Consider the following 26,219-nt stretch of genomic DNA (forward strand, 5'->3'; position numbering starts at 1 on the left):
TCTTAGCAGAGGAAGGACACGGACCCTTGGATGTGGCTGGGGCAAGGAAGGCACACGTCCAGAGTGAAGCCGCTGGAGGGGGTGTTTCCAGCGCACTCCTCTTCGTCATCACTGACTGGGGCGGGGACTGGCAACTGGCCCGGCACATAGTGGGCCCTCGAGAAATGCTTGTGGAACAAATGCATATGTTTCCTCTCTGTCTGCAGGAAATGCAGTGAAGTCCTGACTTCTGGGAGCAAGTGAAGCTGTTTCAGGGGCTGGTCCTTCCCAGCTGGGCTCCGGGGACAGATGGCTGAGGCTCCAGGGTAGTGTGAGGCCCTGGAGAGACTACTGGGCAGGCAGTCAGGAGCTGGGGGTCAAGGGCTGGGCTTCTGGTTCCAGTCGCCATGTACGGGGCTGTGTGACCTAGAGGTTTGGTTCTCCTTCTCCAGGATTTGCTCATCTCTTTTTGGCAGAGTGGCCAGGGTGAGGTCTTTCCAAGTGCAATTTGCAACTCATTTGGTACATTTAACGGAGCAATTTAGTGGTTCACAATCAGTATTAAAAAACAAAATGAAACAAAACAAATAGAACAGAAAATATCAGAGTGCAATCACAGGTCATAAGGGTAAGTATTGTTTTGTGAAACTATTGTTTTGCTTATAGACAGATGACGGTGCCGGCAGGTCTGAGGTAAAATTGATTTGCTATTGTGGTGAAATAGACTGGTGAGAAGACTGGAAAACACTGAACTCAGCAATCCTGGAGGGGTCCTCCTCCCCCATATTCTAGGGGTCTTCGTGAAAAAGCCACAGGCCCAGGGGCTCCCCACTCTCTCCCCCTGGGTCAGCAGCTGTCTCTGGGCTCCTCGTCCTTCATCCCCCGGGGGCCTTACCCCACCACCCCCAGTCCGCAGTCCCCTCCTCCCTTTCTCTCAGGGTTAAGCCTTCCCCTTCCCAGGAAGTCAGGGTGGGGGTGTCGGAAGGGAGTAAACGTGATCCAATGGGTGGCGCTGGGGACTCTATCCCAGAAGCTAAAATAAAAGGACTAGGAAGCAAACACCCCAGCGCCCCGGGACAGAACAGAAAGCAGGAGACCTGGGGACGCGCGTTTGAGGAGAGGACTTAATGAACAAAAGCTCAGCGGCGACACCGCAGCGGGTCACTCCCAGGGGGCTGGCCCTGGTCTGGTCCTCCTTGGCGCTCGGGTGCGCAATTAACCAGCGAAGGTAGTTTTCACTCCTGTCCCCCTCCTTCCCCCCCTTAAAAGAAAAGAAAGAAGAAGCCAGGAGTTTCTGAGCCAACTCCTGGAGAGGGAGCGGCTGAACTGATTCGGAAGTTGGATCTCTTTGTACACAGGAATGCGGCGAGGAAAAACAAAACCCACCCCATCGCTTCATTTCCCCTCCAAGCCCTAGCACTTTCTATTGTGCAATGAAAAGGCTTTTTACGTTAAGAAAAATGAATCCCGATGTGCGCTGCGAAGGAATGAGCGCGCCACTCCGCGCAAGACGGCTCTCAGCTGCGAGCGGAGACCGCGAGGTGGCCGCAGGGCGGCCGCAGCCAGGGCGCTCCGGGGCACGTCCTCCGGGCGCGGCTCAAGGGAGCGCCCGCTGGGGCGCCCGGGCTCCCCCTTCCGCGGCCGCCCGCCCAGCCCTCAGCGACTCGAGGGCCGAGTAGACTTTTCGGGGAACCTCGAGGGAGGAGAGCTCCCGCTGGGCCTCCCAGGGATGGCAGCTCCGCAAGTCTGGCTGCGGACTCGCCGGAGCTGGAAATGTCCCGGGAGCCGTCGGGATCGCGCGGGGCCGGCGGCCGCCTCGGCGTCCGGGAGGCTGGGCCGGGACGCGCGAGGGGCGCGGGAGGCGGGCCGGCGCACGTGGGTGCCGGCGGGCGGGCCGGGGGGGCGGGGTGTGGCTTCCCCGCCTCCCGGGTGAGATTTGCATGTGTGTGCCGCCGCCCCAGACTTCCTGCTCCTCTGCGCCGCAGGTACGCGCGGGCCGGGCCGGGCGGGCGGGCGGCGGGTGTGCCGAGACGCGGGCACCTCCTCACCCGGACGCCACCTCCGGCTCCCGGGCCGCGCCGCGCCGCCTTCCGCTCGGGGGCCGCCAGCCCGCCCCGGCCGCGCCGAGAGCCGGGCTCCGAGGTGGGGGCGCGCCCCGCTCGGCCTCGCGGGTCTTCTCCGCCTTCCGCACCGCGCCTGGCCGCGCGCCCCTGGGCGCCCCCACCGCCCCGGCTCCCCCGAGGGCCGCAGCCATGAGCGAGATGTCCAGCTTCCTCCACATCGGGGACATCGTCTCCCTGTACGCCGAGGGCTCCGTCAATGGCTTCATCAGCACTCTGGGGTGAGCGAGCCGAGTTCGAGGGGGGCGCGGTGGGCCCCGGTGCCGTTTGCGTGCGTTCTGCTGCCTCCCGCCGTCAGGGGACCTGGTCGTCCCCCAGCTTCAAGGAACAGGGGAGCGGCTTGCCTCCTTCTTTAAGAGAAAGGAAGTGAAATATTTGCCCAGGTAGCAGTCGGGCGCCCCGCCTGTGTTGGCAGGAGGCGCCCCCATCGCGAAGCCTCCACGCTCGCCTTTCTTCCCCAGAGGCGGGGGCGGGGGCGGGGGGCCTGAGACTTCCTCTGCAGGTGGGCCGTGTGCGGGGGGCAGGTGGGTGGCTGTGGCCTTAGTCGGGGACAGTCCGGGCCTGGACGTGGCCGACTCTGGAGCGGGGCGGAATCGTGATGGTGGTGATGGTGAGCGGGTGGACCAGGAGCCCGGGCCGTCTAGTTACAGACCTGCTGCTACTTTGGGGGGTCGTACCTTCTCTTCTGAGCTCTCTCCTGCCCTGTTCCCTGTCTCTAGGAGTCTCTTCGCTGCCCTCTCCTTCCAGGCGTCCCAGGTCCCGCCAGGCGGCCCCTTCTTTCCGCCTCTCCCTGGCAATTTCCTGCTCAGCTCATCTGGCGCCCCTGGGTCCCTAGTCCCAGGATCTCTGGAGCACTTTGCAAACATTAATTAATTCTGGCCGCCACCCCACAGGGTCTGGATGAGCAAGGAATCCGGTCACGTCCCTGGAGAGGGCCAGGCCCAGAGCTGGCATAGGGCAGGGAAAGAATGAGAGGAAATGGGTTTATCTTACGAAGGGCAGTTGAGTGAGTCGCTGGGGCGGAGGGGAGAGTGGCTCCTACACCTCTCCAGCCCCAGGGTGGGGCCTGTTACCTGTGTCCCGTTTTAGTCTGTGGACTTGTGTTAAATGGTCTCATCTACCACACCCAGCGGTTCTTTAGGATGAACCCACCCTTGTCTGCTGCCCGACTCATCTGGACGCCAACTGGCTACAAGGTGCCTTCTCCCCGGGGGTTTTGGAGGACAGCCTTGGCACCCTCAGCCCAGGGCGAGCTGACCCTGAACTCAGGAGGTGGGAGTCACCTGGCTCCCTTGGTGTCTTGTTGGGAGTTTAGCTTTAGTCGTGTGGGAAAGATCTCGCGGGCTGGAGGGCTGAGTAAGCCAATGGGGGACGCGGACTGGGAATTCCAGCATACCTCGCGCCTTATCTCAGCACCTCCAGGCCTTCCCAGCTCCCTCCCCGTTCAGATGCGGACTCCCCAGCCCGTCGACCTCTCCCCACTAGTCTGCCTTCTCTTGGTCGATTTCCCAGAGGATGGGAATGGGTGAGCTGACCTCCCCCAGAGAGCGACGACTCTCAGACTGCCCCTCTGGCCAGACTGCCCGGCTGGCACGGAGTCAACACCTCTGATAACGCCAAGGGAAGGAGCAGAGGGTGTGGGGGGCACACGGGGGCAGATGCTGGAAGCCTCCTTTCTGCTGTCTGGACAGGTCCAGGGCTTTGGGGAAATGACCATCTTCTCTATTGCTCAGTGTTAGGGCTAAGCACACTCTTGGGGGCTTTTTCAGCACCCGTGAGATCTAACAGAATCAAGAGAAATTTTTGGCCGGGCCGCACTGTCTGGCGGGTGGGATCTTAGTTTCCTGACCAGGGACCCAACCCACGCCCCCTGCAGTGGAAGCGGGGAGTCCTAGCCCCTGGACCACCAGGGAAGCCCAAGGGAAACGTCTCCTCCTGCCATTCACACAGGCCTCATCCGCTTGCCAGGGATTCCCTCTATTGCTTCCTAACACAGCTCCCTCTCGCCCCAGCCCTTCCTGCCCCAGGAAGCGGCCTCTTGCTCGCCAATCTGATTCTGAGGCTGGGCCTGTGACTGCCAGAGCCCTTCTGCTCCGGGGGCCGGTTCCCAGAGCTCCCAACTTGCCGCTGACGCCTGCATGCCCGCCCTCCCAGACGGCATTCTAGCACCGGCATGCGCTGGCCCCAAATTAATTGTCTTTCTTTTTTTTTCACCTCCTCTTCACACCCCCGATGCACCACCTGGATTGAGATTCCTGGAACCTTGTCCTGTCTCTACCTTTGTTTCTGTGTTGCCCCCGCCCTTCAGCCAGTCTCCACCTGGGTAAATCTAACCCACCCTCTCAGACCTGGTGCAAAGCGCCTCCTTTGTGAGATCCAGCCCCCCACCCTACCCCCCTCCCCCCGCCCCGGACCAGGGCAGAATTTACCCCTTTTCTCTTGTGCTTCAAACTACTTTGTACAAGTTCCTCTACGATGTTAATTGTATTGTTTGATGCTTTATGATTAGTTGGAGGTTTCTCTGTAGGGCCTTCTAATGCTGGGCTCTCTGCCAGGACTGACTGATTAATCACCCCATTCATTCACTCCAGCACTGTGCTGGGCACATGCTCAGAGCCAAACTCAAGGGAAGAATGATTTCTGAACACCACAAAGCATGGCCACTCGAAGTGTGGTCCTTGGCCCAGCAGCATCAGCATCACGGAGAAGTTTGTTAGAAAGTACATAATCTCACACCCGAGCCTGTCCTACTGAATCAGAATCTGCATTTTGAGCCTAAAATTTAGACTTTTGGTGTCTAAAAGAGAAGCATCACTCTCTGTGATTCTCCCTCTGCTCCACCCTCACTGGAATCTTTCTGCCTCCATCCTCAGCTCTGGTCCCACTTTGCCTTCACCCTGGCTGTTGGTGCCCATGTCTGTGAACCCTGGAGGGTGATTTGGTTCAGTTCCCAGGCGATCCCAATGCTTGGTGCCCCAGAGGTGCCCAGTGAGGGCTGGAGGAAGTGACTTTGGTGAGGACAAGTGCAGCCTTGGGGGCCAGTGAGGCTGCTCAGCTGGGAGGTGGGAAGTGCAGGCACTGGTGGAGGAGGGAGTCTGGGGCAGCCTTCAGATTCCAGCCGATCTCTGCGAGCCAAGTGGAGGAGGCCAATTAGAGCCGCCTGGATAATTAGAGCTCCTGGTGACGATTGTACATTAACTCTGGGTTGGAAGGACGGGAGGGGTTTGGGGAGTGGATCCCGGAGCAGGCTGAGACCTCGGCGGGAAGGGAGAGCAGGCCCATGCGTGTCCTTGGCAGGAGTGCATGGCCGGGACCCTGCCTCGTCCCCCCGCCCCCCCCGCCCCCTGCTGCCGTGGGAGGCAGCAGAGGCGGAGGGGGGCCACTGCCAGTGAAGGATTTACTCTAGCTTCTGGCAGTGGCTGGGGGGAACTGGCCCCGGGGAGTGTGGGATGGGCCCCTTGGGTCTCATATGCAGTTCCCTGAAGGTCTGTTTTGAGTGCCCAGAGGAGGGGCCCCCAGACTCCTTCGGTAAGCTGGGGAGTGTGGGTGGACGAGGTTGTGCAGTTGAGCTCCCAGGATGGGTCAGATTGCCTCTGACTGCCTATGGCTGGGCCTTGGAGCACCATTTGGGGTCAGGGCCTCTGGACAAGTGTCACTCAGGGCTTGGTGATCACAGGGGGTGTGATCTGCTTTTCCAAGAGGGTGGGCCTTGGAGGTCAGGACCTAGGGAACGCGGAGGTCAATGTGGAGGAAGCTCCGGGTCTCAGGGTCAGGACCTACTTTGTCACTCACTGGAGGGGTGATTTTGGCAAGGCCCTGCCTCTCAGAGTGTGTTTCTATCTTAGAGGACTATCACTTGATAGTCCTCTAAGGTGCTCTGTTGCATCTGAGAATCCCTGTGTGTTTTTAAAAAAGAAAAATCCAGTTCCAGCGTCTCATGTCAGACCAACTGTATTAACACTTGTAGGGGTGGGGTCTGAGGTCTGCTCCTTGGTCCAGAAAGCCCATCTCTTAGTTTTCATCAGACGTCACTAAGTCATTCAGCAAACTTTTGATGGGCACCTACTATGTGCCAGACACTGTTCTCGTCACTGGGGAATCAGTGGTAACCAAGACAGAGTCCAGCCTATTCTAGTCTGTACAGTGGAGAGCTGGGAGAAATGGTCCCTAAGAGCCTGTTGAGTCTTAAGTCTCTGAGACAAGGGTAATTCCAGGAGGGGGCGCTGGCCCCCCCCCATGCAGACCAAATTCCATGGGCAGTCTGAACTGCCCTTGGCTTTCATTTAATTGTGATTTCACTGGAATGAGATGTTGGACTTACCCCTGTCCTGCGCCCTAAGGTAGGTCTCAGCCTCCTCTAGACCAGTCCATACAACTCATTGGTTTTTGGAAAATACATTTTTTTTTTCCTTTCTTAATTAAAAAGTTTTTGTTTTTGCTGTGCTCCATGGCTTTCAGGATCTTATTTCCCCAACCAGGGACTGAACCCCAGGCCCCGGCAGTGAAAGCGCCAAGTCCTAACCACTGAACCGCCAGGGGATTCCCATACTGTTTTTTTCCTGATTTAAAAATAATATATGCTCCATGGAGAAAACTTGAAAAAACTAAAATAAAAAGTTATCTGTAATACCACTGTGATTATCTTGACAGCCTCTATATGGACTTTCTAGTCTTTATGCACCCACAAATAAACATGTACAAAATGGTCAAACTGCACATCTGGCTTTGTATACTGGCTTTTTGGGGAGAATACATTAAGCTGTGTGTTTCCCATGCATGCTGGCCTACGAGTGTTGTGGTCACAGAGGGCCCCGCTGTATGATGTACCTCACTTATTTAAGCAACTCTAGTCTTGGGCATTTGGCTTGTCTGTACATTTCTTGCTGTTCTACACAATCTGCACTGAACATCCTAGTCCATACCGGAACACCAACTCGTCCAGTTAACCTCTTGGGACAGGTTCCCCGAAGTGGAAGTCCAGGATCAAAAGGAAGGCACACCTTTTTTTTTTTTCCTGTTCTGAGTGGCTTGTGGGATCTTAGATCCCTGACCAGAGATTGAACCTGGGCCTTCAGCAGTGAGAGTGTGGCGTCCTTTCCTCTGGACCACCGGGGAATGCCCAGGCACATCTCTTCCCTTGCTGACTCTCTCTAATTCTGGTGGTGGAGGTGGTGGAGGAGGAGGAGGAAGCTGGGATCCAGTGCCCCAGGGATGCTCACTTCACCTCAGTGAATCTGAGAGGACTGCACTAGGCGTGTGGGGAGTAGGACCAGTCTCTGCCCTCCAGGCGGGGCCAGGTTGGGCGTGGTGGCTGCGACTGGGAGGGCTGCAGTGGAGACAGTCAGTGTGGGCGTGGCCCAAGGACAGAATCAGCTCCAAGGTCCTGCCGTGGGGCTCCAGGGACCCAGCTGCCTGCTCCTCCTGGGCCCTAAAAGAATCCTGCTGTAGCCAGCTGCTCCTGCTCTGCCCTGCCCTACATTCCTGACCCACGTCCCCTCCCCTCCCCTGCTTGGCCCCGTGAGGCTGTGGGTGGGTGGGGCAGAGGCTTGGGCTCCGGGTGGGGTGATATGCTAGATTTCAGGGTGGGGTCATGGCAGCTTTCTGCCCTTCCTTTGGGGGGAGGCGTCTGTGTTTTGATTACTCCCGAGCAGATTCCTCCTTGCAGTCCACCCCCAGGCCTGCTCACCACACTTCACCCCGTGTGGACCTGGGGGTCTCCTCTCTGGAAGTGGGGGCTAGAGCAGGGCCCAGATCTCCAGTAAGTTCATCACAGGCCTCAGCTCCGAGCCCCCCACGTTTGTCACCCTGGTCGCGCCCAGGGTGGCCGTGGTTCCCAGCATTTGTACCTGCAGCCTCCTGTATGGTGGACCCCTGGGGAGTTGGGGGGTGACCCAGCAGGAGTCCGCCAGGGCTACTGGAGAAGAGGCTGCAGGATTTTCTACACCAGGGCAGAAATGGTCCACCCCAGTGGACCTGGGGTGTGGTCGGACTGGGGCTTGGAGAGGGGGACACATTGCAGAGGGGTTGCCACTCGGGGAGATGGGCTGTGGGGACCTCTGGCTGGGGCCTGAGTGGGGAGTGAAATGATCACTCGCGTGCAAAGGTTCACATTTGTTTGGCTGGCAGGTATGCAGAGCCAGAAGAGACAGTGAACGTAAATCTTAGCCCAGGGGCAGCTGCAGGTGTTTGAGGCAGACACCTGTGCATATTTGGTTTACAAATCCCTCTCCCATCACTCAGCCAGCCAGCCAGCCAGCCATCACCCCCTTCCTCCAGCCTGCAGGAGAGCCAGCTTTACAGGATCTGAGTTTAGAAATAGGGTGACGGGGGTGACAGGTTGTGAGAGGGAGAATTCGGTCTGTGTCTCAGAGATGCTGTTCCTGCTGGCAATGGGTGTACTTGGCCGAGTATTTACAGCTCTGGTCAGTGCTGTCCCTTTGACCCCTTACCACCAACTGGAGGCATATATATAATTTATAAAAGCAGGAAAAGGGACTTCCCTAGTGGTCCAGTGATTAAGACGCCACATTCTAGTGTAGGGGGCACAGGTTCGATGCCTGGTCTGGGAACTAAGGTCCTGCATGCCTCGCAGTGCTGCAAAAAGAAAAAAAAAAAGGAGAGAATCATTCAGAACACTTACATATCCACCACCTAGACCTAGTCATTGTTTACATTTTGCCATATTTACTCTGCTTATTTTTTGTTGAAGTATTTCATGGTAGATTACATGCAGTGCATGTTTTTGCCTCTACATCTTTCATTTTACGTTCCTAAGAAATAGGCTGTGTTCTTGTGTAACCACAGTACTGTCATCACACCAGTTAGTAATTTCCGAATAGCATCCAATGCCGGATCCATAGTCCAATCCACTCCATTGTTCTCAGTCTGGCCTCGACCACTGGTGTCTTTAAATTAGGATCTGATCAAGGTCCATGTGTTAATTTGATTCATAATGCCTCCTGAGTCTCCTTTAATCTGAAGCAGCGCCTGCCCCCACTTCTTTCTTCCTCCCTCTGATGGGGAGGCTGTAGACAGTCTCCCTTTGTGGAGTCATCAGGGCTGCCCTTGCTGCTCTGTTTCCCAGAGAGCCCCGCAGGGTCTGCAGCTGGGTGGCCTAGGCCTCGGGGCTGCCCTGCAGAGGCCCCTCCAGCCTCAGTTAGGAGGCAGGTTGGATGGGCTCAGAGCCCACTCCCTGGATGGAGTGCAGGAGAGAGGCCTGGGGGTGGGCTGGGTGGCCCACTGTTGGCCCTCTTCTGTGCCTTTTCTCAGCTCTCTTGTCTCCCCTGCTCCCCATCCCTCTCTTCCTTGGCCTAATAGAGACCCCAGGACTTGCCAGAGCCCATCCAGCCCTGAGAGCCAGAAACCCAGGCTCTCAGAGGGTTGGCCTCACAGGCAGGCCTGTGGGCAGAGGCAGCGCTCTGAAAGCTTGTGCCCTGGCCAAGGGTCTTTATTTCTGTCTGGTCAGGTTTAATCACATTTGCTGCCTCTGTTCCTCACTGGGGAGACTCTTGGGGTTCCCCGAGAGCCCGAGTGTGTGGCTTACTGTCCTTTCTAGACATAAGCTCTCTGAAAGGATGAGCCATGCTTATTTTAAAGTCCATATACACTGGTCCCTTCGGTGGCTCCGGGTGGATCCTTGGTAAAGAAAGACGTGTAGAGGTCAGGTTTATGGGTGTTTTTCGGCAGGGATGCTGAAGTGGACTGCTTTTCTCTGATGAGCCAGGGATCTCAGCCAGTGAATCTGGGTTACTTGCCCAGCATTCCTCCCCACCCCCACCAGCGGATGTGACTCTGAGTATTTGGGGAGGGGGAATCCAAGGCCTCCATCCACCACCAGCTGATCCCAGTGTTCTGACAGTGCCTGCTTTGGGAGTGGTCTTCTGTGGGTCTGGCCTAGATCTGTGGGGTGGTGGCCAGTGCCCTGGGCTGGGAGTCAGGAGATCTGGGGTCTGGAACTGGCTGTTCCTTTAACCGTGCGGCCTGAGCTCCTTGGTCTCCCCCTGCACCTCTCTTTCCCAGGCTAGATCAGGGAGGGGCTGTCTAGGGATCTTTGGGGGTCTCCCCAGTCTGCAGGCCTCCTTCCTCAGCTGCTCCTCTGATAGTCACTTGCACCACTTCTGGCTCCCTTCTTCCTCCTCCTTATCTAATCTTTCCTGGCAGCACTGACCCGCCCCACTGCCTTTTCCGTGGCTTTCACCTGATCTCAAAGTCCACCCCAGGTAGGCCCCTGGATGCATCTGCCTTTCTCCCTTCCTACCAAGGTCTGGGGGTGCAGACCCTGGGGCATTTTCAGGGCAGCGCCCTCCACATCCTTCTAGAGCAGAGCTGTCCACTAACTCCTGTTCAGAGGGTCCAGGGCAGGCCTGCCCACCGACTTGCTGCCGGACCCTCTCTCTCCTCTCACCCCCTCCCCTTGCCCACCATGCCGATTCCTCCTGGGCCCTGTACGGTGCAGGCTTAGACCCATCTTCTGTCTCCCACTGTCCTCAGCTGGCGAGAGTGTAGAAGGCAGCTCCCGTACTCACGGGACTCAGCATGGTGGGCAGGAGCTCCCACCCAGCACATCCTCCCTTCGCAGTAAAGTTTTGTGGGACCGATGGAGACCTAGATTGTACAAGTGCCATCAGCTACCTCCAGCATGGTCCAGGTGGTTCCTTTAACTCTGTGAACCTCACTGGACTGTGGTAAGAATGGGATGAGGTACTGGGTGTAAAAACGATTTATAAAGTAAACGTGTTCTGCACAGTGGAGCGTCGGTTCTTCTAAGGTGATCTTGGCTGAGGCGCCCCCGCATCTTTAGTTGGTGGGGACAGACAGGGACTCGCAGGATCGGAGGTGTGGCCCGCCTTGAATGTGGCAGGACGCAGGGCTGGCTGAGCGCGGGCGGGAGTAGGCCATTCCCCAGCCCTTGGACGGGGATGGAGGCGCTCAGGCGGGGAGGGGTTACCTGGTTACGGCGCCAGGTGCGCATCGGAAGCCAGGCTAGTACAGTGCACACAGATGCCCCCACCTTGAGGGAGAATGAGGGGGCGGGTACGGCCGGGATGTGGGTGCCACCAGTGGGAAGGGCTCCCCCGGGCGGCCCCCCGCGGGCTCCCCGGCTCGGGAGGAAAGCGCCGGCGCTGGCGGCTCGTCCCACCCCTTCGCGCCCGCCTTCTGCCGCCCCCGGGCGCGCCTGGCCGGGGCCCAGCGTCCTGGCGGCGGCTTGCAGTGGGAGGCAGGCCGGGGCGAGGCCGCGCTCGTACTCCCTCCGCGACGCGGCTGGGGCGACGGCCGCACGCGGGGAGGCGAGTTTCGCTCCACTGCGGGGGCGGGGCCGGGGCTGGCCGGGAGCGCTCTGCGGCCTCCGCGAGTAGGCGGGGCCTCGGCGGGCAGGGGCGGGGCCTCGGCGTCCGGGGCGGGGCTTCAGGGGGCCTCGGCGGATCGGGGCGGGGCTTCAGGGGGCCTCGGGGGGGCGCTGGGCCACCACCTCTCCGCCTCTAGCTCTACCCAGAAGCTCGAAAGTCCCGGCCGCGCCCTCTGAGGCTCCCCCTCCATCGAAACTTAGCCGTCGGATGTCCCGGCCCTCGTGCCTCCCTCTGGCCTCAGGGTCTCCCTCTCCGCAGCCCGTATGATAAGGGCTTTCCCGCTTATCTGTTAATGGCTTCACGGGACACCCCTCCCTTCCCCGCCCGCCCGATAGCACCTTCTTGGGATGCCTCAGCCCTGAGGAGGAGCTTCCGAGGGACGGAGGGGAGACTTCCGCGGGCGCGCTGCGGGGCAGTTTGGGACTTCCTAAACATCCTGCCGCTGGCTGCCCTCTTTGTGGTGGAGGGCTTCGCTCCAGATGGGAAATGCAATGATGGAGAGGGCGAGGTGCCATCCCTCAGAGGCTGCAGGGGAGGGGTGCAGAATGTTCCCAGGCTGTGTTGATTTTGCTCATCCAGGACCCGCACTTGGAGAAGGGAGGGAGTGGGATGTTGGATCCAGGAGGAGGTCCTGAAAGTCCCATCTTCCTGAGCCTGTTTTCCTGATGCCTTCCAGGAGCCCCCTGCCTTTTTTTATTTCATGGTCCACATGGCTTGCTTTTCTGTTCTGGTCGTCCATACAGACCATTCCTGTCCCCTCTTGGCTGCCGATCTGGGGTGTTTTCCTTTCTGACCTTGCTTGCAGTTCTGCTGGAGGCCACACTACCCTTCTGACCAACCCCTCCCCTTCTCTAAGTGGCTTCAGCTTGCACTCCCCAAATGTGCCCTGCTCTGTAAACCACTGGGCACTGGGGAGGGGCTCAGTTGGAGACAGCAGGGCTTCAGAAGCTATGCCAGAGTAGGTGGGGACAGAAGGACATCCACATAATGATCAGGGACATTTATGCCAGGGGGATTAGGAAAAGCACGCCAGGCATCCAAACTTGCATGTCTTTTTTTGTGCATGTGTGACCCAGACAAAGAGTTCCCAGGGGAGGGATGGAGGGTTTCTGAGGTGAGGATGGGTTTTCCTCAGATTGGTAGTCTCTGGGGAGATGTCCTTTACAAGGGCCTTATGCAATGGTCAGGATGGAGGTCGAGGGGGTACCCCAGCCTCTCTCCGTTGCCCTGACTTCCATAATGCCCTATGGCTGTCCACTACCCCCAGCAGTGCCAGGTCCCAGCCCCGCCCCGGCTTCCTCCCCTCCCCTACCAAAACTTACCCATCCTGCAACCCCTCCTCTCAGGGCTTTGCCAAGAGACAGCCAGCTAATCTGATTCACTAATGTCTTACAGGAAATTCTATGAATTATTCAAGGCTCTGCACAGCTCTTGCCTTTTCTCTCACACCTTCTCTGATTGGGCAAGCTCTGACCTCTCCCTTTCTTGGACGAAGTCCACAGCTGGTAGCATCACTTGGCACCCATGCGTATTCCTTAGATCATGAACTCTTCTGTGTCTGTGACTTGTCTTCCCAATGAGGTTTTGAACTCCCTGAGGCAGAGACCTTATCTTTTGCTTCTTGTGTGCTTCCCTTAGTAGCCAGTAAAATGATTAATTCACTCAGTATGTATTTCGAGTGTGCCACTCCGCACCAGACAGGTGGTCCAGGTGCTGGGGATACAGGAGGAAGCGATACAGATGCTGAACTCTGACCTTGACATTCACCAGAGGAGAGCGCAGCAGGCCAGCGTCAGGTATGGCTGTGTGTGAACCTGGTTGGAGTCCCTCCACGGGAACACTGGCACAAAAGAAGGGGCCAAGGTAAAACAAGTCTTTGGGGGAATGATTCCCTTTAAAAGTGGATCTCTCTCTTCAGGTTGCCTCAAATATCAAAGAATTGCCAACACAATATTTATTCACAGATTTCCAAGCAACTCAGGCGCATCCCTGTCCTCATGAACCTTCCATCTCAGGTCGGGGAGGAATAGGACCCCAAATAAACTGTAGCAGGCCAGGTGGTGCTATGGAGAACAATGAGGAGGGCAGGGGGATGAGACGTGTGAGAGAGGCAGTCCACAGTTTTTAAAAGGATAGGGAGGGAGCCCAGCTAAAGGAATGGGTCATTTAAGCCAAGATCTGAAGGAGATGAGGGAGGGGTGGAACCAGGAAGGTAGAGAGTGCCAGGCAGAGGGAAGAGCTGGGTCAAATCTCCTGGAAGGTTTGGGGAGCCTCGAGGAGGGCGGTGGGCTGGAGCAGAGTGGGCAAGGGGCAGGGTGTGTGGAGGAGATGAGGTGTGAGAGGTGAAGGGGTCTTGTGAGTTCTTGCCTTATCCTCTGAGATGGGTGGTTTTAGAGGTTCCCAGGAGAGCACTGCCCTGATTTGACTGACCTTTTAAAGGAATCCCTTTGCTGCTCTGTGGAGGACAGGCTGTAGAGGTGAGGGGGTGTCAGGAGACCAGTGGGGAGGCAGTGATATCCAGGTGAGAGCCGCTGGGGGCCTGGACCAAGTGGTGTTGGCGTGATGAAAAGTCAGATTCTGTACATATTTAAAAACATTTTTATTGAAGTCCAATTGATTGACAGTGTTGTGTTAACTTCTACTGTACAGCAAAGTGACTCATTTATAATATAGATTATTTTCCATTATGATCTCATCACATGATATTGAATATAGTTCCCTGTGCTTTATAGCGGGACCTTGTTGTTTAACCCTCCCGTATATAATAGTTTGCATCTGCTCATCCCAAACTCCAGTCTCTCCATCCCTCCCTGATGCCCCCCTGCCCACCCCGTGGCAACCACAAGTCCGTTCTCTATGTCTGGGAGTCTGTTTCTGTTGCATAGGTAGGTTCATCTTTGTCTTACTTTAGATTCAGATTCCATACATGTTTTAACGATAAAGCCCACAGCATTTCCTCACAGGTTAGCTGTGAGAGGTGAGTGAGAGGACCAAGCAATTGGAAGGAGGGATTAGCTGGATGGAGAGAGGACTTCAAGAAGAGCAGGAGCTCCGCTGGGAATGTGCTGAATCCAAGTGGAGACGCGGAGTGGGTGGTTAGATTACGACTCTGGAGTTTGGGGGAAGAGGGACAGAGGAGGTGGAGGCGGAAGTTATCAGTGAACTTACAAGTGGTGCTTGGAACCCATGCTGTGTGGCCAAGAAGTGGCTCAGACCAAGGGCCTGAGTGCTGGTGGAGGAGAGAGGATGGAGCTGGAGGCTGGGGACGGGGAGCCGTCTGAGTGGGTCCTCACCGCAGGCCCTTCTCTCCCCTTCCTGAGGCTGCACCATTGCCTTCAAAGCCCAGCTCTGCTGCTTGCTGGCTGTGTGTCCTTGGTCAGATCGTTTGCCCTCTCCATAACTCCTGCAAAAACAGGGGAGACTTAGAAAATTAAATAATATATGAAAACATTAGAAGCAAAATCCTGCTCACTGTCATTATTGTTACTGTGGACTGTGTCGTGCTGGTGATTCCAAAGGGGAAACCCCAGGCTCCTGTCCTCAGGGAACTCATGGTATAGACACCGCAAGGAGCCACAGAAGAGACGTGGCCACGGGAGAGGCCAGGACCAGGTGCTGCGGGAACACGGGGCTGGGTGCGTCGGGGGACGCCGAGGGCGGGAGGGCACTGGCCAAGGAAGGCTTCACCTCAGCAGGGGCTGAGGATAAAAGAATGAAAGAATGGAGGGGCTTGGAGGGGTAGCGGTGGGGCAGCTGCTGGGACCACTCTGTGGAGACGAGAGGTTTAGCACAGCTGGGGCAGGGAGGTTGTGAGGCTGGCTCGGGTGAGGTCAGATCACAAAAGGCCTTGTTGGCCAATCCAAGGAGGGGAGGAGCAGAAGGAGGCTTTGGAATTAGTTCTGTGACTTGAGACAGACTAATGTTCAAACCCAGTTTCCTCTTCTATAAAATAGTGCTCATGACTAGCCCCCTGCAGGGAGTTGGTGAGAATTCCGAGGTGGAGGTTGTGAAGTGCTGAGACAGAGTTGGCCTCTGAGATGGTGGCTGGTCGTCGTCACCATCATTGTGTTAGAGCCTTGTGTGGCGTTGAAGAATGTTAAATGTGGGGATGGATGGATGGATGGGTGGGTGGGTGTCCTCCAGAGACTCGGGATTAACCCCAGCCAGGATGGAGGGGAGGAATTTCAGGCCCATGGTGACCACAGAGGAGGGTGTGGAGCGGGTCTGATGGAGGCCGGGAAGGTGCAAGGTCTGTTTTGTCTTGGCGACCCAGAGGCTGTCCCCTAGTTTGGTGTCTCATAAGCGTTTCTCACCGGCTTGTTTCTGGTCTCTCTCTGCCTCTGCTTCTTACTCCGTTTGTCTTTCTGACTCTGCCTTTTCTGTCTCTCTGTGTCTCTCTGAGTCTCCTGTCTCTCGGTCCCCTTCTCTCTCCCTCCTCCATCAGGTCTGGGTGGGGTCTCAGGGCCTTGCCAGGAGTTGCGTGGGCAGTGTGTGCCAGCGCAGACTGGCCGCAGACTCCCAGGACGCAGCTCCAGCTCCATCGGGGGAGGGCGGTGGCAGATGGCATGTGCCTCTGAGCTTTTTGTGGGGGCTCCCCCACCCCCACCCAGGGGACCTCGCCTTTTAACAGTGCTGCCCAGAAAGGGGATGACTTGATGGTACGGGATTATCAGTGATGGAGAGAGAGGTTTCTTTCTTTTTTTTTTTTACAGCAAGGTGATTCCATTTTACATGCATGCATTCTTTTTTTTTTTTTACATTCTTTTCCATTCCAGTAATTGGATACTGAATGTAGTTCTCTGTGCTGTTCAGTAAAACCCTGTTGCTTATCCACTCCATATATAAAAGTTTACATCTGCTAACCCAGCCTTCCATTCCGTCCCTCGAGCGGTCTCTTTGGAGGCCGTCCTGGTGCCTGGGGCCGCCTGGGCAGGCAGGGGTCTTCTTTCTGCTGACTCGCTGCCTTGTCCCGCAGGTTGGTGGATGACCGCTGTGTGGTGGAGCCCGCGGCTGGCGACCTGGACAACCCGCCTAAGAAGTTCCGAGGTGAGTCCTCCACGCCCCCTACCGACTCTCCTGCCCCGTGGAGTCCTGGGCGTGGACGCAGCCGGGGCCCAGCGGGTGGGTCAGGCTGGGCGCCCGCAGCCCTCATGTCCGTGGAGCCCCCGTCGGCCGAGGACGCCATCTTGTCAGGGTGGCCTCTCTCCACTTTCGTGGGGGCACGTGGTGCTTCATAGGGGCGCACCACCTCTGGCCGCGGGCCTGTGCTCCCCTGACCTCCCCGCACCATCAGGGCTCTGTGCGTGACTGGGGACCTGCTCAGGCCGGAGGAGGCCCGGCCGGGGCCCACGTCCCCTCCTCCCTCCTCCCGCCCCAGGCTGCGCGGGGGACTCCTGCTTGAGGGGGCTTGTGGTGCGGGCTCTGGCTCTGCCGTGTGACTCTGGGCGTCTGCCTCCCGGCTCTGTGTGCCCTGCGGTCCGTGGGCGCCTCCACCCGCCCCGCAGGCCTGGGGTTGAAACCCTGCTGCCCCGGCGCCCAGCAGGGGAAGCTGTCATCAGTGACTCCGTGTGAGGCTGAGGCAGGCAGACGGATCCTGGGTGTGGTGGGCAGGGTGGGAGCGGGCCGGGACACGCCGGGCGGTGCCGCCTGTCTGCCCACATGGCTGCTCCTGGGGGAGAGGTCAGCTGGGATTGTCCCGAGAGGGATGCGGTTGAGGGAGGGAGCAGGATTCAAGAGGGCCCTGCGGCCTCCTGGGCATCTCTGCTGGGGCCTTGCCCATCCGTCGGAGTACAGAGACAGAGGGGGTCCCCCCAGGCCACAGGGGGCCCACATCTGCTGTTCTGCTTCTATCTGTGCCTGAGTGGGCTCTTAGGTCGGGGCGTGCCTGGCCACATGTCCCCTGTGTCTAGCCCCGTCTGGTCACACTCCCTCACCTTTTCCCCGACCCCGGGCCCCTCCCCAGTTCCCACCAGCACCACCGGTGTTCTTTATCGGCCTTGCTCCTGATAAACGTGGAGGGCTCAGGGTGCGCGTGCGGACCACCTGCTCAGACCGCCCTGGTCCATGAAGTCAGGGTTGGGGGGCAGCTAGGGTGAGGGCGGGCACACCGGCACGTTCCTGGAGCCGGAAAGAGGACAGCTGGCACTTCTGCTCTGGCTGAGGGCTTCGCGTGAGTTCTTAGAGAGAACTTAGGGCTGGAGGGCTTGGTGAGGGTCCCGAGGCTGGGCTGTGAGGGGCTGGGGGGCGGGGTCCGGGGCCGACAGGAGAAGACAAGGTGGTGGTGTGTGGAGTCAGCTGTGTGGCGAGGTGGGCGGTGGTGACGGACAGTGGGGTGTGGTGGACCAACGCTTGCCCTGGAGTTCCCGGAGACAGAGTTTGGGGCCAGTTTGTGACAACAAAACCTCTACTTAGCAGAACAAGTGCTCCTTTGACTTCTTGCCCTCCTCCCGCCCCCTCCTTTCTCTTCCTCCCTATAGTCCCAAAGCCCGTGAGCAGGGCCCCCCCCCCCCAGCCTCGGGGGCTGCCCCATGATCCCTGGAGACACCCAGAGGGCTCAGCCTCCATCCTCCTTCCTGCCCCCTCTGCCCTTGGCCTGGGTGTCAGGGTGAGGCGGGCAGAGGCCCCTCCGGACCCCCTGGGGCCCTGTGTGGACCTGAGAAGAAGCCCACTCTCTGGGACAGGGCAGGAGTCCGTGCGACCCCCTGGCTGGCAGGTGTTCGCTGGAGTGTGAGAACCTGGGGTCAGAGACGTGGGCACAGACCTTCCCAGCTTCGAGACCACAGTCCAGGGGAGAGAAAGGCCGATCCTGGCCCCCAACCCGGGAGCCTGGTCTCTCACTGTTCTGTGTTTCTCCCCCAAACAGTCCTGGAGGGAGACCCCCCCGCCCCGGGTGTGGGGGCTGTGGCAGGCATCTAGAACTTGCCCAGAGCTCTCAGGGATGGCTGGCCATGTCCTGGGGCCGCCGGGGGTGGGCCTCTCCGTGGCTGGGAGCTGTGTCTCGCCCTCTCTCCCCACGCGGCGGGGTCCCCCTTCCCCTGCCGACCCTGGAGGTCCCCAGGCGGGTCGGCCAAGCCTGTGAAGCCGCCGCCCGGCCTCCATCGGCCTCTGGTTAGCTCCCTGCTTGTGGTCTCAGCTCCGGTACCTCCCAGGGCCGTCCCAAGCCCCGACACGCTCAGGAAATTCTTTCCGGAGCTGGCAGGGCCCTGGGAGGCCCAGGTTGCGGGTGCCCCGGTGTGTCGGGCACCACGCGCCAGCCCGGCCTCCCTGGCCTCTGCTTCGCTGCGGGGGCCTCGGGTTATGGCTCCCCTGAGTCCTGCTCTCCCTCTGGGCCGGGTCTGGGCAGGGCCCGTCCCACAGCCCTCTTCTCCTCCACGCTGGCGCGGGAGACCCAGTGCAGAAGGACGCACCTCCTCGTCTCCCTGGGAAGCTCCGCGCTCACATCACTGCTACGGCAACCCCATGAAGAGTGTAGGGGTCACCTACCCCATCCAGTGGGGGGCAGGTGCGGGGCTGGATGAGAGGACTTCCAGTTCACACTGGGTGCTTCACACTGGGTGCCCTCCGCCCCCAGCCTCAGGCCTCTGCTCTCCCTGACCATCTTCCAAGCCCGGTTCACTGTTACTTGTATTGTGATTAAGATCCATTTCAACTACTAAAAAGAGCACATAAACAGAAAAATAACACACACCCGTGTACCCACGACTGAGCTGTCTCAGATCCTTTCTACCATGGTTATTTCAGGTCCTCTGCATTCCTAAAGAGACAGCATCTTATGCCGAAGCCCCCTGCGTCTTCCCCAACTTCTCCCCCTTCCCCCTCCCCAGAGGCAGACACTTTCAGAAAATGGGGTACCTCATCCAGGGGCCGGCTTTTATGCTTTTGCTACTAATATGTAGAGACATTTCTTCAAGTTATATAGGGTATTCTTTTCCATTTTTCCGACCCCATATGTTAAAGGTAGTCTTCTGTACAAATCTTCCTGCAGTTTTTTTTCATGCCGCACTGTCTTTGGGGATTTATCTGTGTTATCCCTGTGGCTGTAGTTCATCTGTTTAATTGCTGCGTAGTACTCCACTGGGGGAGTCAGCTGCAGTCCTTTATTCGGTTCTGTTGTGAGGAGCCTTTACTTCATTTGCAGTTTTTGACAGTTGCCAACAATGCTGCAGTGGGCACCCGGTGCACACGTGTCTCCTGGGCTCGCGGGCAAGGGTTTCTCGGGTGTGTTCCGAGGCGGGTGACCCCGGTGGGGGGCCTCTGTTCGTCTCTCTAGGAACGGCCCCTGCTGCCTTCCTCGGGGGCTGTGCGCGTTCACCCCGGCTCACCCCCGACACTGGCTGCCCTTAGCTGCAGCCCCATCCTGGTTTGGTCCCGCTGAAATGTCTTCCAGCCCGCTGGGTGTGAAATGGCATCTCACTGTGGTTTTAATTTGCATTCCTCTGACTACTAGTGAGACAGAACATCTTTTCATATGTTTATGGGGTACTTAAAATTTTACTCTTCATCTTTTCTGTTTTTCCTTCTTATAAAAGGAATACAAATACAGACTCTAGGATCCAGATGAGAGCACTGGTGCCCCCACCCCACCCTCTCCTGTCCCCATTTCCAGGGACTGCCCTACTGGAGAATCCAACTAGGTAATTTATTCATTCGGTTACACCTCAGAACACTGTGCAGACATCCATCAGGGCTTGCTCTCACGCCCTCTTCCATCTCCATTGTTGATCCTGTAGGTAACCACTTTGTTCAGTGTCTTATGCATCCTCCAGTGGTTCTTCTTGCAAATGCAAACATACATTTAGACTTCCCCCCTTTTTCATAGCATTGTTTTTTGGGGCCATACCCACGAGGCATTGGTTTCCTAGTTCCTCAGCCAGGGATCAGGGGTCAAAGCCGTGTCACTTGCACTCAAACACTAGACCACGAGGGAAGTCCCTAATTCTATATAGTCTGTTCTGTATCTTTGTCTTTTTACTTTTTGAGTCTTGCTGTGGATAGATCCTACTGGAGACCTTCTATATTCAGTTCAGTTCAGTTCAGCTCAGTCGTTCAGTCGTGTCCGACTCTTTGCGACCCTATGAACCGCAGCACGCCAGGCCTCCCTGTCCTTCCCAACTCCTGGAGTCCACCCAAACTCATGTCCATCGAGTCGGTGATGCCATCCAACCATCTCATCCTCTGCTGTCCCCTTCTCCTCCTGCCCTCAATCTTTCCCAGCATCAGGGTCTTTTCAAATGAGTCAGTTCTTCGAGACAGGTGGCCAAAGTATTGGAGTTTCAGCTTCAACATCAGTCCTTCCAATGAACACCCAGGACTAATCTCCTTTAGGATGGACTGGTTGGATCTCCTTGCAGTCCAAGGGACTCTCAAGAATCTTCTCCAACACCACAGTTCAAAAACATCAATTCTTGCGCGCTCAGCTTTCTTTATGGTCCAACTCTCACATCTGTACATGAGTACTGGAAAAACCATAGCCTTGACTAGACGGACCTTTGTTGACAAAGTAATGTCTCTGCTTTTTAATATGCTGTCTAGGTTAGTCATAACTTTCCTTCCAAGAAGTAAGCGTCTTTTAATTTCGTGGCTGCATTCACCATCTGCAGTGATTTTGGAACCCAAAAAAATAAAGTCAGCCTTGAACTCTCTTTCCTCCCCCCTTTTTTTTTCTTTTAAAAACTCATTTGTAAAAAAAAAAAACCTCATTTGTATTCATATTCCTGGATAACTGTGAAAACTGTTCCTATAGATGATCTAGTTTTAAGCATTTCAAAAATATTTATTTTTTAATTGTGAATAACTACACAAACTTTACCGTCTTATTCATTTTTAAGTGTATTGTGTATTGTACTGTTCAGTCACTAAGTTGTGTCTGATTCTGCGACCCCATGGACTATAGCACGCCAGGTTTCCCTGTCCTTCACTGTCTCCCAGAGTTTTCTCAGTCTTATGTTCATTTAGTCGGTGATGCCATCAAACCATCTCAACCTCTGTCATCCCCTTCTCCTCCTGCCTTCAATCTTTCCCAGCATCAGAGTCTTTTCCAATGAGTTGGCTCTTCACATCAGGTGGCCAAATCATGGGAGCGTTAGCTTCCACATCAGTCCTTCCAATGAATATTCAGGGTTGATTTCCTTTAGGATTGACTGGTTGGATCTCCTTGCTGTCCAAGTGACTTTCACGAGTCTTCTCCAGCACCACAATGCAAAAGCATCAGTTCTTCGGCACTCAGCCTTCTTTATGGTCCAACTCACATTCGTACGTGGGTACTGAAAAGACCATAGCTTTGACTATATGGACCTTTGTCGACAGAGTGTACAGGTCATAGGAATTCCGTGGCATTTCAGTGGTTAGGACTCTGCTTTTATTGCTGAGGGCCCCTGTTCGATATCTGGTTGGGAAACTAAGATCCTGCGAGTTGCATGGCCTGGCCAAAAGAAAAAAAAAGTGTATAGGTGTACTGGTCAGTGGCGTTAAGCACTCTCTCATCAGCCCTCACCACTGTCCATCCACAGAACGGCTTTTCCTTTGGTAAAAATGAAGCTCTATATCCGTTAAATAATAACTCCCCCTTCACACCCCATTCCCCCCACCCCACCATCCGACTTCCTGTCTCTATGAATCTGATTAGTCTAAGTACTTCACATGAGCAGCATCATACTGTATTTGTTCTTTGGGGACCGGCATATCTCACTTAGCCTAACCGCTCCAAGGTTTACCCAGGTTGCAGCCTGGATTTCTGGCCCTCCCCCGCCACAGCGCCACAGCCGTCCCTCGCGTGGCTCCTCTGTAATTTATGTAACCAGTCCCCTTCGACGGGCGCATGGCCTGAGTCCAGTCTCTACCATTCTCGACAGTGTTGCTGCAAGACCCTTGTCTCTCGTCACGTTTTTTAAAACGGAGGTTTGTTGATTTATTTAGTTTTGGCTGCGCTGGATCTTGTTGCTGCACACCGACTTTTCTCCAGTGGCGACACGGGGGCTCTCGTTGCGGTGGCTTCTCTTGTTGGGGAACAGAGGCTCTCGGGAGCCCAGGCTTTGCTGGTTGTGGCACGCAGGCTCCGTTGCCCCACGGCAAGTGGAATCTTCGCAGACCAGGGATCAAACCCGTGTCCCCCGCGTTGGCAGGCGGATTCCTGACCTCTGGACCACCGGGGAAGCCCTCTCGTCGCTTTGTACAACTGTGACTGTGCCGTAGGAATGCAGGTGGTGGCGGCTGTTGTTTAAGGACCAGTGGCAAGATTGCTGAGTCCCAGGGAGGGGACGTCTGTGGGTTCTGATCCAGACTGCAAATTTGCTCCCCGCTGGGGTGGTCCCATTTAGTGCCTCCCGCAGCGGTGTAACCAGAGAAGGCAAACCCATTCACCCCGTCCATCATTTCTTCTGCTGGCTACCCCAGGTCACCAAATGTTGTGCTTATTCCAGGAGAGGTTTGCTCACTTGGCCCATCACTCCACTTTCTCCCCGACTCCGCCCCGCTCCCCCCCCCCCCCCCCCCCCCCGCAGCAGCATCCTGTGGCTGGTGTAGATTCTCCACTGACTGTCACCTTTATAAACCTGAGTATCACGGTCACACCTTTATTTCTCATCCCGTCAGCTTCTACAGTGCTCTGCCCGGCATGCACCTTCTACCAGCCACTCACCCTGTAAGTTTCACATCATTAATGCTGAATAAGCTTTGCGTTCTCTTCTGTAACAGCAGTGGAGTCTTCAGTGTTCTGTAAGTTGAGTCTAAAAGTTAAAGATTAGAAACAGGTGTTTACATGATTTATGCAGAGTTTATGCATAATTGTGGTTGCATAACTTTATTCCCTGTGCTCTGTTCTCATCTCAAATCCCCTGCTAGTGCTTTTCAACCTTGGTTGAGCAGAAGAACCACTTGGGGTTGAGGGTGTGGGTGGGGTGTGCCTTTAAAAATGCTAGGCTTCATCCACTGCCCAGCTCTATGGGGGACCTGAGAGTTTGTGTTTTTTTAAATCTCCCAACTCCCCTGTATGATTCTACACAGTGGTTTTTGAAGTGTTATATACCATAATCAGGAGGAGAAGGGGATCACAGAGGACAAGATGGTTGGATGGCATCCCTGACTCAATGGACATGAGTTTGAGCAGGCTCCAGGAGATGGTGAAGGACAGGGAAGCCTGGCGTGCTGCAGTTCATGGGGCTGCAAAGAGTCGGACAGGACTGAGTGACTAAACAACACCAACAGTCAGTTTCCAGGAATGTCAGTTGATTTTGTTTAATAAATGACTATCCTCTTGGCTGCAGCCTCACCAGCCCTACGCCCGGCACCCCTGGTCCATGCCCAAGCACACAGTCCTTACTGTAGGAAGCCTCTCTGGACCCCGACTTTCCTTTGGCCTTTGATGCTGCTGCTCCTGTGTGGGTCCAATCCCCTGCTGCCCTTACACCTTTCCTTCTCTCCGCCCTTCTGCCCTGAAGTCTGGTGAAAAGGAAGGTGCTGGCCCCTCCTGGGTTTGGGCAGGGCCACCTCTGGGCAAAGAGCGAAGCAGAGTGGAAGCATGGAGATGTGCACCGGGGTGAACCTCAAGCATTAATTTATTTATTCATTTTACTTTTTGCTGTGAGGGGTCTTCGTTGCTGTGCACGGGCTTTCTCTAGTTGTGGTCAGTGGGGGCTACTCTCTAGTTGCAGAGCACAGGCTCTCAGGCACGTGGGCTTTATTGATTGCGGCTTAAGGGCTCAGGAGTTGTGGTACATGGCCTTAGTTGCCCCGTGGCATGTGTAATCTTCCTGGACCAGGAATCGAACCCATGTCTCCTGCATTGGCAGTCAGATTCTTAACCACCAGACCACCAAGGAAGTCTCCCACAAACATTTTAGTGGGCTCAAATCATTTATTCATTCAATAAGCATTTTTTTTACTTGCATTTCTCCTCTGTTTTTTAAACTATGTAAAAAATTGATGTGTAGTTAGTTTACAGTGTTGTGATAGTTTCAGATGTATAGCAAAGTGATTCAGTTATATATACTTATATATATATATATGTATGTATGTATTTATGTATGGGTTTCCCTCGTGGCTCAGACAGCAAAGAATGTGCCTACAATGCAGAAGACCTGGGTTCGACCCTGGGTTGGGAAGATCCCCTGGAGAAGGGCATGGCAACCCACTCCAGTTTTCTTGCCTGGAGAATTCCATGGACAGAGGAGCTTGATGGGCTACAGTCCATGGGGTCGCAGAGTCGGACACGACCGAGCGACTTAACGCTATACGCTATGTGTATGTATATGTATTCTTTTTCAGATTCTTTTCCATTATAGATTGTCGCAAGATACTGAATATAGTTCCCTTATCCAGTAGACCCTTGTTATTTGTCTGTTTCTGTGTATAGTAGTGTGCATATGCTAATCCCAATCTCCTAGTTTATCTCTCCTCCCACCCCAGCCCTCACTCACCCCTTTTGGTAACCGTAAGTTTGTTTTCTGTATCTGTGGATCTCTTTTTGTTTTGTTTTTTTATTTTTATTTTTTTCTTTCTGTTTTATAAATAAGTTCATTTACATCACTTTTTAGATTCTGTATATGTGATATCACGTGGTATTTGTATTTCTCTTTCTGACTTCACTTAATATGATAATCTCTAAGTCCATCCATGTTGGTGTAAATGGCATTTTTTTATTGCTGACTAATATTCTATTGTATATATATACTACACCTTCTTTAGCCATTCATGTGTAGATGGACATTTAGGTTGATGCTGTGTCTTGGCTATTGTAAATAATGCTGCTGTGAACATTGGGTGCATGTATCTTTTTGAATTAGAGCTTTCTCCTAAATATGCCCAATAGTGGGATCAATAGGCATTATATGTTATGTATTGTGGGCAAGGCTCTAAGGGAGGATCTGTGTAAGAGAAAAAGACAAATTTGACAAGTTCTAGGTAGCAAGTTTCCAAGAAAGATAAAGAGGAAGCGGGAGCAGGGAGGGATCACTTCTGGCGTCAAGTCTCTGCTGCGATGCTCAGGGCAGCGTATGTTGTTCAGATCCAGGTTCTGACCCCTTGTGGGCCGTTAAGTCCCTGTCATAGGGTCAGCCATCCTTCAAAGAATGCGATAGAATAGTAGTAAGATGCATCTCCTGATTCATCCAGTGAGTTTTAAACGTGAAGCTTTTTTATTTCTAGAAATTCTATTTGGTTCTTTTTCTGCTGTGTCACATTTTATTTCCTGTTTCCCTGCAGAGACCCTCAGGCTCTTCTTTCATTGATTTAAGCAGAGTTTTACGGTGGTGGCTGTGTCTGAGTCTCTTCGGGTCTGTTTCTAGTGTCTTGTTTTGGGCTTGTTTTCTCTTGTGGCGTCTGGTTCCCAGGAATTCCTGGTTATCTTTGACTGTATATGGGTCATTGCATTTGAACATCTGGTCTGAGGGACTGTAGACCAGGATGATGGTATCTTCCTCCCGAGAAGGTGTGTATATCCTGTCCTCAGATTTCTGGGGACTCCGCCTGCCCAAGACACGAGCCTGAAGCCAAGCTTGAGTTTGGGGTTCCTGGCACCATCGAGGGGACTCCATGGGGCCCTAGTTCCAGGAAGGAGCTGTTCTCTGGGGTCAACCTGTGCTGGGGGTGTAGCCCTTTGAGGGTCCAGCTTTTAAAGGGAGGGTCTCCTGTTATACTTCCCACCTTCCCTGGGCCTGGGCTTGAATATCTGCCTTGTCACCTGGCAAAGCCGTCCAGATAAAGAGTTCGTGTTCTCTGGACTCAACAAATGCCCAGTAAAGTCGCTTGGGTGTTTACACACCTCCTTGGTTCCCCTTTC

General features: G+C 55.3%; 1 protein-coding gene across 2 annotated transcripts in view; it reads left to right on the forward strand.

Annotated features, from left to right (window-relative positions):
• The first annotated feature begins 2,165 nt into the window (after positions 1–2,165).
• ITPR3 (inositol 1,4,5-trisphosphate receptor type 3) overlaps positions 2,166–26,219 on the forward strand; it is a 67,192-nt gene continuing 43,138 nt past the window's right edge. The window contains exons 1-2 of one of the 2 annotated variants that reach the window (XR_009693549.1): positions 2,166–2,320; positions 16,422–16,492. Coding sequence is in view for 1 of the 2 variants with exons in the window: in XM_061146459.1 (XP_061002442.1) it covers positions 2,232–2,320; positions 16,422–16,492 (160 nt within the window). In the remaining variant the exon portion in view is untranslated. The remainder of the gene's footprint in view (positions 2,321–16,421; positions 16,493–26,219) is intronic. The other variant, XM_061146459.1, reaches the window with a different exon arrangement.

The sequence above is a fragment of the Dama dama genome, chromosome 7, assembly GCF_033118175.1.
Source record: "Dama dama isolate Ldn47 chromosome 7, ASM3311817v1, whole genome shotgun sequence".
Taxonomy (NCBI): domain Eukaryota; kingdom Metazoa; phylum Chordata; class Mammalia; order Artiodactyla; family Cervidae; genus Dama; species Dama dama.